This window comes from Meleagris gallopavo, chromosome 15, assembly GCF_000146605.3.
Source record: "Meleagris gallopavo isolate NT-WF06-2002-E0010 breed Aviagen turkey brand Nicholas breeding stock chromosome 15, Turkey_5.1, whole genome shotgun sequence".
Lineage (NCBI taxonomy): Eukaryota > Metazoa > Chordata > Aves > Galliformes > Phasianidae > Meleagris > Meleagris gallopavo.
Window position 1 is genome coordinate 13,290,291 of NC_015025.2, and position 11,126 is coordinate 13,301,416.

The window sequence follows — 11,126 nt, forward strand, 5'->3', positions numbered from 1 at the left end:
GCCTCGGGCGAGCCTGGAGCTGGCGTAGCTGTGTGCCCGGAAGGGGCCGGCATCCCATCGGGGGGAGGGGGCGGCCGGACAGAAGCGGGTTCCTCGCACTGAAGCTCGTACTGGTTTGAGCCCGTGGTTCAGCGTTTGCTTTGATTGGTTAGTGAGGTGGGTATGGCCGAGTTATATGGATGTGTGAGCTTCAGGGTTAGTTCAGGATAGAAGCTGTGGTGGAGCCTTTACTAAGCACGTCGGAAAGGGGATGTAGCTTTGTTGGAGTGGCTGTGTAGGCCTGATTCAATAATCAGGTTTGAGTGCTGCTCTGTGTAGAGGGAGGACCATCGGGCTGGAACTTTGGGATAAAAGTAGGTCATGCTTTGAGCTGATTTCCTTAATAATATCATTATATTTTTTTCTGGTAGAAAGCCTCAGAGCTTGTGTTTGACAATAGAGTACAGTAGGAGTAGATGTGTAGGCACCTATCCAAACACTTTGGCATGCCATGTTTGCCAGCCTCCACATTAGTAAAGTCTTCAGAGGCAGCAGCACCACTTGAGCTAGACCCAGCAGTGTGGTTAGGTGGCTTATGGCATGTAAGACCCCTGGTGGTACTCGAGCTCTGGAGAGCAAGAGAGCTTTGTGATGGTATCTGGATCTATAATAAATGTTTTGTTGTATCTGGTCTTGACTTCCATTAAGTCAAGTAAATGAGTGAGGGGAAGTCCCCAGTAGTGCTGTTCATCATGGAAAGGGTTTCCTCACGTTCTGCTGCAGTAGTATGTGCAGAAAACAGCTGAGATAAAGCAAATCTTAGCTCCCTCTGTGAAGTGTATCCCTGCTAAGCAGTTGTGTGCTGTAGCTTACCGGCATACAGCGAAGATGCAAGCATGAAATATTTCTGCTTTTTGTTCAGAAATGGCACCTCGTAAGGGCAAGGAGAAGAAGGAAGAACAGGTCATCAGCTTGGGACCTCAGGTTGCTGAAGGCGAAAATGTGTTTGGTGTCTGCCATATTTTTGCTTCCTTCAATGATACTTTTGTCCACGTGACTGATCTCTCTGGCAAGTGAGTATTGCACACTGGTCACCTTACTGCGTACCTGGCTCCTTCACTTTGGAAAAGAGAAATTTATATTTTACAAGAATGTCCGCAGAAATAGGTACCTGATTCTGTCGGTTCCTTGAGGCTGTTTTTCAGGGAGGAAAGGGGGACTGCTTTTTTCCTGAATAGGTTCTTTTCTTTTTGCAGGGAAACCATCTGCCGTGTGACTGGTGGCATGAAGGTGAAGGCTGACAGAGATGAGTCTTCTCCCTACGCAGCTATGCTGGCAGCACAGGACGTCGCCCAGAGGTGCAAGGAGCTGGGCATCACTGCTCTGCACATCAAGCTGCGAGCTACTGGTGGGAATAGGTATGTCAGTGAGTGTGCTTGGTTTTGGAACTGGGCTAGATTGTGTCTGATCATCCTCTGCTCCTTCTGTTCTTGCACTGCTAAGTTGGCAGTGTAAATGTGCCCTGTGAGTTTGGCTTTGACACAGGGTGTCTCACACTGTATAGTGACTGGCTGACATTGCTTTTCACTGAGCATTGGAATCTGTTCTGAAGAGGCATCTTCAGTTGGTTGGATTTGGGTGTGCTGTTACTTATTTGTTTGTGGCAGTGGAAAGGGAGATGCTGCTAAAGTTGAGGATATGTTACCGTAGAGTGACAGTAAAGTGTGCCTGACAGCATATGAGTAGTTTGGGTCTGGAAGAAGAAGAAAGTGAATTTGATATTTGGATATTTTGGAGTGGGGAAAGTGATTTTTTTATTTTTTTATTTTATTTTTTTAATGTCAGTTATTTGTACGTTATGTTAAACTTGTGGATCTTTAAGGGATTATTAGTTGTGATTCTTTCCTCTAGGACCAAGACTCCAGGTCCTGGTGCCCAGTCAGCTCTGAGAGCTCTGGCCCGATCTGGGATGAAGATTGGCCGCATTGGTGAGTAATGGAGAACGTGATACATAGGCACACATGTCTCCGTGTATCAGTGTAAAGCCTTGCTAGTCTGAAAAGGTTTTGAGGGACTGTTAAGTAGAAGGAGCTCTGTGGGCGTCTGTGCCATAGGATTCTTGTGCTTGGTGTCACAGGTTGTCTTGGGACTGTTCTGCTTAGCCTTTGTCTGACACTGTTGTAGGTGTAATTTAGTGTGAGCAAATGCATCTTCTTTAAGTGAAGGTTAACCAGAAGGTGGCGTCAATTGACTCCAGATACCAAGCTTTTGGCTGCATAATAAACCTCTGCTGTACGCTGAGATGCTGATGGGCCTCTGATGTAACTTTATTTTTTCCCAGAGCAGCAGTTTAGTTATCTAGAAGTATTGTGCTGGTCCTGGTTTAAGACCATGACTCAGAAATAACTGAGTTCCTCGAACTATTTGAGGGAGATCACCGAACTTTGTAGGGAAGTTGTAAGGCATAGTAGCACTGGCTGCCCTCAAAATTACATCATGCACAAACTGTTTCTTTAGAAATGCTGTGGCTTCTTCATTTAAGTGATTCGGGAGATGGGGATGTTTACATCCCAGGCATTAAAAGCCTTGGGGTTGAACTCATTTGGTGAGTTCACAGATGTCCTACCTTCTACAGACCGTTCATTCTGCAGTGACAGGCTGCTCGAGGTACTGGACTGCTTGGGTTGTGTGGATTTGCCCAGTTGGTTTCTTGGAGTACCTCTGTCAGGTAACAGAGGGTTTTTTGTTCTTTTTCTCCCACAGAGGATGTCACCCCCATCCCCTCTGACAGTACTCGCAGAAAGGGTGGTCGCCGTGGACGTCGTCTGTAAACAGTGCTGCACCTTTTGTCATTAAAGCTCTCTTATAAACTTCGTCTGTGTGTTTGCTTACTGAACGATGCTTGGAAGTTGAGCAGCTTTAGTTTGATTACATTCACGAATGGCTTATTCTGAATTCTCTGAAGTGGGGCTTCCTGTTTGTGGTGAGGTTGTTAGTCCTGCCATAACAGAGTTGCTGTGTGAATACACAATAGGAAGGAACTGCCATTACTGCTTTCAGCTGTGCTGCTTGTATGTTTATGCTTCCAGATGTGTTTAAGAAAAGTGACTTCACTTCATGGTCCTGCCCTGCTTCATGCAGTAATGTTTACTTTTCACTAAATGTGCTGCCATCATCTGGAATGAATAAATGCCGTTTCTCACCTTTTTAAAAAGTGCTTTCCCTGGCTCTCCAAGCTTTGAAATCACTTGTTTTTGTCACTTCTTTGGCTATAGTAAGATTTTATACAAAGGGAAGGCATACTGGCATGTGGTATTTGAGAAGTACAGCTTCAGATAACTGAGTTCCTTTATGCTTGTAGCGTCAAGCTGACAGTTAAAATAGATTCCGCCTTTCAAGAGAGCTGAAATGATCAAAATTTCCCCCAAGAAATGGTGACTTCAGCCCTCATACAGAAGTGCCTGCTTTGACGTGGGTCAGCCTTGTGCTGTCGTGCAATTGCTGGGCAATGCAGTGTGCAGTAGGTGGTTCAGGTGCTCGTCATCATCTTCCTCCTCTGTAATTCCACGCTTCTCAGTGGGACTCTGGCTTGGCGGGGAGCGAGTGAGTTCATCCAGCACTTGTGAGGTGGTTGTCCAGAAATACTTGTGGTCGGGTTTAAGTGATGGGAGCTGTGGCTTATTTATCAGGATTGATGAGAACTTGGGATTTTAGCACAGCTACATGGCAGATGAGCCATGAGAACGGAGAACTTCACTGCTTTGTCATAGGCTCTTTCCAACACGTTTGCAACTTGAAATACTCCATGGGATTCCTTTACTTACCCACCTTCCTCATTAGCAGAAAGGGTGCTGTGACTAACAGCTTTGTTGTGTTCTCAAAGCAGGCTCTGTTCTAGCAAAGCTGCCCAGCCTGAATGAGATCCAGGGTGCGTTGCTCCTGTCAAGCCTCGTCTCCAGCTCGAGCTGTAGCTCCCATGCTGTGAAAGGGGATGTATTTCACAGCAGAGGAAACGAGAGCGATGTGAAGCTGTGGTACGTCTTAGTTTTCATAGCCAGAACTACTTGGATGTTTGTGGTTTCTGAGTTAGTTGTGATCTTTTAGAGGTGTCCCTGCTGTGGAAAAGAAAGCTGTGCCTGTGAGCGAGCTAACCAGGGTTGGGTTTTCTGCAGGCTGTTGCTTAATACATGACTTCCCCTTTTTGTGGAAAAAAGTCTCTGCCTGGGCTCGTGTTCCTAAGCCAGCATTTCTCTTGGCGCAGCCATCATGTTTTAGTTGTAATTTTATATGTGGCTGTGGAAAGCTTTAGAAATCAACTTCCCTTTCTGTCTTAAAAGTGCATTATTGCAGCTATGTAAGCAGCTATTTTCCTGTATTTGAAATGTTCTTTGAACTTTGCGTGGAGAAAGTGCTGAAAAACCAAGAGGAGTTGAGCCACTGTGGGTCTGAGCACAGCCCGGTGCTGCGGAGGAGCAGAGCAGAGTTATGCAGAGCAGGGCTGTGTGTTACTGCTAACACAGCTCTATTCATGGTGTGTTTTCACTGTTAAACCTTGTTCTGGTGGTACTTTGTTAATGGGGCCACTTCACAGGGTGTCTCTTTGGGTAAGGCTATTTGGGAACATAAATGGGAGGCAGGCAGGAGTGCTGATCTCTTGGCACAGGCAGCTTTCTCAGCCAGCTGCGCTGCCCACAAGACAGGAGGTCTCAGTGGAATGTCAGGCTGAGACATTCTGATGCACTGCTGAAGGTCTCTACAAATTAACGGACTTTCTTAAGGCAGAGCTGACAGTCTGTGATTGATTCCAGCTCCCTGCTGCTCAGTGGGTCAGCGAGGAGCAGCTGGAAACCATGGCAGCGCACAACCATCATGTCACATCTAATTGACCCCTGCAGGCCCAGAAAAAGGAAGGTGTCTGGTTCTTTCATGCTTGGAGGGCACATGAGGGGAAGCAGCTCTGTCTGCATGGCTGATCCCTCCCACGCAAAGGCTCGGGCTGATGGGCAGCATCCCGTGTAGCTTCGCTTTACTCAGAGAGCGAACTGCTGAAGAAACAGCGTAGCTCTTATGTCAAACCCAAGGCAAGGCGAGTCCGGACCTAATGCTCCTCTTGGTGCTGCAGTTCCTCCCTGCGGGAAGGTTTGCTCAGACTCACACAGGTGTTGAAGCTTTGCCCTCTGCAGGAAGGCGACGTGCTTTGTTGGCCCTTAATCCCCAAGAGCAGGAGCTCTGCAGGGTCTGTACCAGCCTGAGCTGCTGTCACCCCCAGCCGTGCTGCTCGTTGCAGCGATAGTGCTGTGCCGTGGGCAGGGCATTCCCACTGTGCCAAACGCAGCGCGTGGGTTGGGGGCTGAATGGCAAAATGCGACTTCGTGAAAACTGCTTTTATTTCTCAGCTGGTCTGACGTCTTTGGAGCAGCTTCATAGATTGGTGTAAGAAATCCCAGGGAGAAATGGTGAGTGAGGAAGAGAAGGGCACAGCCATGTGGTGGTGGGAGCACACAGGGACGCCTTGGGCCTCGCTTGGCTGGCCAGCAGGGCTCAGCTCCGTGGGTACTGCCTCTTCCTGCCTCAGCAGAGCTGCTGCAGCCATGCGTGGTGCTGCCAGCCCTGCAAAAACACCCCAGAGCACAAGCTGATCACTGGTACACAAGGCAGTGGTGGGTCTGTGAATGCTGTGGCTTTGACTGTGCAGCATGCTCCGCATCGCTCTGCAGGGCTGCATGTTGCCAGGAACGTGCTGCTGTGGCCGACTCAGAACAGAGGCTGTGAAATGCAAGTTTTGCCTGGTAACAAGTGACGACAGACAAATGCCCACAAGGTTATTTCCTCCTCCGTGCCTGAAATAATTGCTGTGCTCAGGTCAAGCCCTGTGTGTAACACGCAAGTCTCAACTCAGCCATAAGACTGCTCCTTATCCCAGATGTTTGGGGGGCTTGGTTTGCCCTAAAAGACAGCTGATTCCCCCTGTACGTAGCAGCATGATGTCCATGGGCAGCATAAAACAGCTGTGCTGACTGCCGTATGGCTGGAGCCTTGGATGGGAGCAGTGTTGTGCTCAGCTCTTAGGTGCCTGTGAGTCAGACAAGGACACGGGTCTGTGTCTGCTCTGCAGATGAGAGGTCCCGCAGTGCTGGACACAGGGCTGCAGGGCGGGGTGCAGGTGCTGCCTTGGGGTGCAGAAAACAATGGAGAAAAAGGAACAGTGGTGCAAAGGTCAGTATCTTCCTGGGAAAACCATTGACTTACTGACATAAATTTTAAATGCCACAGCCCTACGCAAAGATATCCTTAAAAAAACCCAAAGCATCCTGAAGTAGAAAAAATTTGCCCAGAGCAGAGCTCGGTGAAATCCGTGCTGCTTTCACTTGCTGAGTTCCCCTTTGCTTTTCCTGGCACCCCTTGGGCCAAGGCTGTCTGGGGGCTCACAGCCCTCTCTCCCTGCAAGGAGCTGAGCGTGAGCCAGAACTGTGCAAACCCTGTGCCCCAGCTGCTGGCTGGGCGAGGGAGGGCTGGAAATGGCACAGGGTGGTTTTATGGCTTTTTTGTTTTTAAATGCCAAGGGTGTGTTGCTGGTTTTGAAGACGTGAGATGCTAATGCCTTCACAGCAGAGTGCAGAGAGGTCCTGTGTGGGTCCCTGCCCCTTTCTTTGTGGATGAGTCTCTGTTCCTCAAGCAGGTCTCAGCCAACAAGAGGTCTCCTTGCTGAGCAATCCCTGCAGGTGCAGGAGCTCCTGTGCTGCCCCAGGAAAGATGACTGATTTACTCAAGAAGCCTTCTTGTGCCTGCTCCAGCCTTAAAACTTCATGGAGCGGAGCCGGGCAGTCTGCCTGGTAACCGGTGACACCAGCAGATGCTTCCCGTGTCACAGGCAGCAAACCACAGCACAACAGCAGCAGTGCTCCGGATGGGACCTGGCATCAACTGTGGACCAGAGACGTTCGGCACAGAACTCTGCCTGGCAACAGGTGATGCAGCGCCAGCAGCCAATGGCGCTTTTTTTTTGTCCCTCTCCCAGGGGGTGGCAGGGCGGGGGGTGCTTAGTTGGGGTATTTCCAGCAGCAGTTTGTGGGGCTCTCATTTCCCCATCGGGCAGCAGTGGTGAAGCCATGGCTGAGGAGCAGCGGGACCTCATCTCCTCCGATGGCAGCAGTGGGGTGCTCCCCGTTGGGAACAACGAGAGGTGCCACTACAGGGACGTGGGTGGGGGAGTGGGGAGGACCCTGTGTGGCTGTGGGATGGAGGAGTTGTGCTGTGTGGGGCTGAGAGTGGGTGCTGTGTGGCTGTGGGGCAGAAAGGGCCGGAGCGTGGCTGTGGGGTGGTTGGGACATGGCGTGGCTGTGGGGTGGGCAGGTTCGTGTCATGGTTATGGGGTGTATGGGGGATCACTTAGCATGGCTGTGGGGCAGATATGCTCATGTCGTGGTTAGGAGTGGATCGGGGGCACAGCTCAACTGACAGACTGCAAGCTTGGCTGTACGGAGTGGGTGGGGATGCAGCATGGCTGCAGTGTCCTGCTGGAATGCTATGGCACCCCCATGTCCCAGCCACCCTCTGTGTCCCAAACTCTTTGTGCTGGGTCTGGGGGGAGTGTGGGGGGGGGTCACCTCGAACACTTCCAGCCAATCAAAAATCCCAGGAGCACTGACATCATCAGTCTCTGGGCAGAAAAGGCTGGCAGCATGGCCAGGTCCAAACTCTGCCAGGCAGCACCTGTAGGTGCCTTATTCCATAGTGCAGGGCTGGCTCCCGGGGGCAGGACACAGCTCAGAGCCATGCTAAGGAGACATTTTCTATTTCATTTGCCTTTCTTTGGCATCCATGTGCAGTCGCACTCTTAAGCCCTGAGCACGTGGCCAAGCCCTTCTGCTCACAGCTGTGGTTTCGGTTCCCAGTGCGTGGCAGCCACCCAAGCACTGACGTCACACTCATCGTTTAGAAGAGATTTGTGTTTCTTTGGGTGTGCACTGCTCGGAGCAGTCTGGGTTCAGTGGCACTGTGAGGCTTGGGGACCACAGGGCACCTTGTTTTGCTGTTTGGCCCCACAAGCACTCCCTCTCCTGCCCCGCAGATCCACACTCGGCCGCAGAAGCGTGCTGTCGGCGGTGTCCATCCTGGTGGCCCTGCTGATCGCTGGCCAGGCCGTCACCATCTACTATGTGTACCAGCAGAGCGGGCAGATCAGCAAGCTGACCAAGACCTCGCAGAGCCTGAAGCTGGAGTCGCTGCAGAGGAGGATGCCCACCAGTCAGTAGCATCACCAGGGCTGGGGATGGGCACTGGGTCCTGCTAGACCACCAACCCCAGGAGATACTGAGGGCTTGGTGGAAGCCAGAGCGACCCTGCTTGGCCGTGCCCTCACACTGCTCTGTCCTTGGCAGACACCCAGCCAGCAAACAAGATGGCGATGTCCATGATGAACATGCCTATGGCCATGAAGGTGCTGCCTCTTGCCCCCTCTGTTGGTGACATGGTAAGAGGTGCCCCCTCAGCAAGGGTTTGGAACAGGAACAGGATGGTCTGTGAGGTCCCTTCCAACCCAACCATTCTGTGTTTTTTCTCTGCAGCCCTTGGAGGCCATGAAACCCCGCAGCAACAAGACTGAGGATCAAGTCAGGCACCTGCTGCTGGTAAGCTCTCCCACCCATCTGAGCCCCACAGCTGCTCTCTGCTCTGCAGGAGGTAATGAGACTGCATGCTTTGAGCTCCCTGGGGCTCTCGGTGCTGGTAGAGCTCCAGTCCCAGCAGTGCTTATAGAAGCAGTGCTCCCTCCAGCCTTAGCTCCTTGTTTTTCTTTGCCATCTCTCACTTCAATGCTCACTCTGCAGAAAGCAGACCCCAGGAAGACATTCCCCGAGCTGAAGGACGACATGCTGGGCAACATGAAGCGTCTGCAGAAGACCATGAGTGCTATGGACTGGAAGGTCAGTGCTGGTTCTCTCCTACCCATCCCTTCCAGCAGCGAGTCCTGTTGGCATTTGGTGGGCTGGGTGCCCGCTGGGCTCAGGACCTCTCCATATTCACCCTCTGCTTCCCCTTCCTCAGGATTTTGAGGCCTGGATGCACAAGTGGCTGCTCTTTGAAATGGCCAAAAGCCCCAAGGAGGAGCAGAATGCAATCCCAGCGGAGAAAGGTATTGGGGTGTGGGTGCTGCAGGTCGGGGCTGAGCCTTTGGGAGCAGCGTACCCCCACGGCAGCGACACTGCTGTCCCCTGCCCTCCTCAGGGCCTCCTCTTCCTTGAGCCTCCTGCTGGAGGCCTTTGGAAACAGCCATGTCCCAAAATCCAAAGCACCAGTTCCAACCCTCTCTGTCACTATCACCCGTCAGTGAGATCGTTACCCTTGGCTCTCATTAGGGTAGATGGGTTTCCTTGGGGAAATCCAATGAAGTGACACTCCTGAGCAAGGCAGCGTTCTGCTGCTGGTTTCCCCAGTAGGATCTTCCGTGTGCCCTGAGGTCCCAGGTGCTCACCCTGTCCCGTTTGTTTTTATTACCCTAGTGCAAACTAAGTGCCAGGCAGAGGCCAGTTTCGGTGGTGTCCATCCGGGTCGCTTCCGCCCCGAATGCGATGAGAACGGCGACTACCTGCCCAAGCAGTGCTTTGCCAGCACAGGCTACTGCTGGTGCTGCTACAAAAATGGCACCAGGATTGAGGGCACTGCCACCCGGGGAGAGCTGGACTGCTCGGGTAGGTGGCAGGAGGAGCAACAGGCAGGGAGAGGAGAAGGGGCCCAGGGCTGGGGCAACTGAGAGCCAAGGAGGGGCAAAATTGACTGCTCACCATTCTGGGGTGAGGGATGGGGCCGTGGCACTGAGCTGCTGCTGTCCCTTTGCAGCGCCCACCCCGACAGAGCCTGAGGAGATGATCTTCTCCGGGGTGGACATGCTGAAAGGTAAGAAGCCCTGGGGCTGATGTGCTCCAGGGGGTTGGAGGAGCTCTGCTCTGCCAGTTCCCCACAGCAGGACTGCTGGCAGCACGCTGATGCAGGGGTACAAGGCTCTCTGGACTCAGAGCCAGCTGGTGATTCCCTCCTCTCTTCCCTTCAAATCAGCCAAGTAGAAGAGGACGCCTGTGGATGCCCATCCAGCCTTCAGCATCTCAGTCCACCTTTTTTTGCTCCATTTTTCTGCTCTTACCTTGCTTTCCCGAAGACAATTAGAGCATTCCTGCCCTGATCTCAGTTACGTCCTTTCCCCCGCTGCAGAACAGGACCTGGGGTGGACCACAGTTGGTTGGGGCTGCAGTGCGACTGCTCCATTTACTGACCCGGGGGTAGAGGTGGAAAATGATTTCAGCTCTGGTAGCCCCAGTCGTTTTTGCTAATGGGATGTGAGCTGCAACTCTGGCACTGTGTGAGGGACGCCACCTGGTTCCCAGCCTTCTCCTGTTCCCCCAGGACACCTCTCCCAGCACCCGCAGCAGCAATGCAGAGATCACCCCTGCTGAAGAATGAGCCACTAATGCTTTCTTTCACTGAACAAACATTAAAAGCAGCAAAACAACCTTCCTGAGCTTATCTAACCCCTGTAGGTTGGAGTACTGTTAAGAGCACTAAACCTTCCTTCATCTTTCTTGGGTTGTTTATTTCTGTTTTTTTTTGAAGGCTGTAGTAAAGATAGATGCACAACTTTCAGCTGAGGAACAGCCACAGGGGGCAGCAAGGGGAAGAGGAGCTAACCTTGGAGGTGGGGGGGCTTTGAGTTTTTCTGCACGTACCCAATACTTCCTTTTTGAATGAAATCAGAAGCTAATTATTTCAAATAAAGTTTTCAATACGAAAGCCTTGTAAGCAACTCAAGTTGTGCAGTAATGCCAACTGGCTTGCAACTATCCTGGATTAAAAATAAATTCAATTTTCAGGGGGAAAAAAAGAAAGAAAAGGGAAGAAAACTGCTGAGCTCTGCATTCCCCTTCCTTACCATGTTCCTAGCCCTAGCCAGAAGGGTCTGGTCCCTCTTCTTCCTCAACACTGACACTGCAGAAAGCAATTCAGTTTCCCCCAGGGGCTGAAAATGTGCCCAAGAACCTGGTTTAGATGCTGGGTACTCCCCTCCTACCTGCAGCATTCTCTGGAGTCAGCTCCTGTCCCCAGCCAGCTCAGCCCCAGCCCAAAGCCTTCTCACCCCTGTCCCTCAGATGCAGCTG

At 51.7% G+C, this 11,126-nt stretch overlaps 2 protein-coding genes across 3 annotated transcripts; both read left to right on the plus strand.

Moving 5' to 3' along the window:
- Positions 1-901: 901 nt before the first annotated feature.
- RPS14 (ribosomal protein S14) lies at positions 902-2,853 on the plus strand. The gene is made up of 4 exons (XM_010719141.1): positions 902-1,052; positions 1,236-1,397; positions 1,891-1,967; positions 2,743-2,853. The coding sequence occupies exons 1-4, from the start codon at positions 904-906 to the stop codon at positions 2,808-2,810; spliced, it is 456 nt and encodes a 151-aa protein (XP_010717443.1). The 5' UTR covers positions 902-903; the 3' UTR covers positions 2,811-2,853.
- A 4,155-nt stretch (positions 2,854-7,008) lies between these two features.
- On the plus strand, positions 7,009-10,553 carry CD74 (CD74 molecule). Of its 2 annotated transcripts, XM_010719143.3 has the most exons (9): positions 7,009-7,162; positions 8,051-8,226; positions 8,361-8,452; positions 8,547-8,609; positions 8,808-8,903; positions 9,025-9,112; positions 9,480-9,668; positions 9,817-9,873; positions 10,033-10,553. In XM_010719143.3, exons 1-9 carry the CDS (start codon positions 7,089-7,091, stop codon positions 10,038-10,040), a joined length of 843 nt encoding a protein of 280 aa, XP_010717445.1. In that variant the 5' UTR covers positions 7,009-7,088; the 3' UTR covers positions 10,041-10,553. The 2 variants fall into 2 exon arrangements, with proteins under 2 accessions (XP_010717445.1, XP_010717446.1); XM_010719144.3 differs by lacking the exon at positions 9,480-9,668.
- Positions 10,554-11,126: the final 573 nt, after the last annotated feature.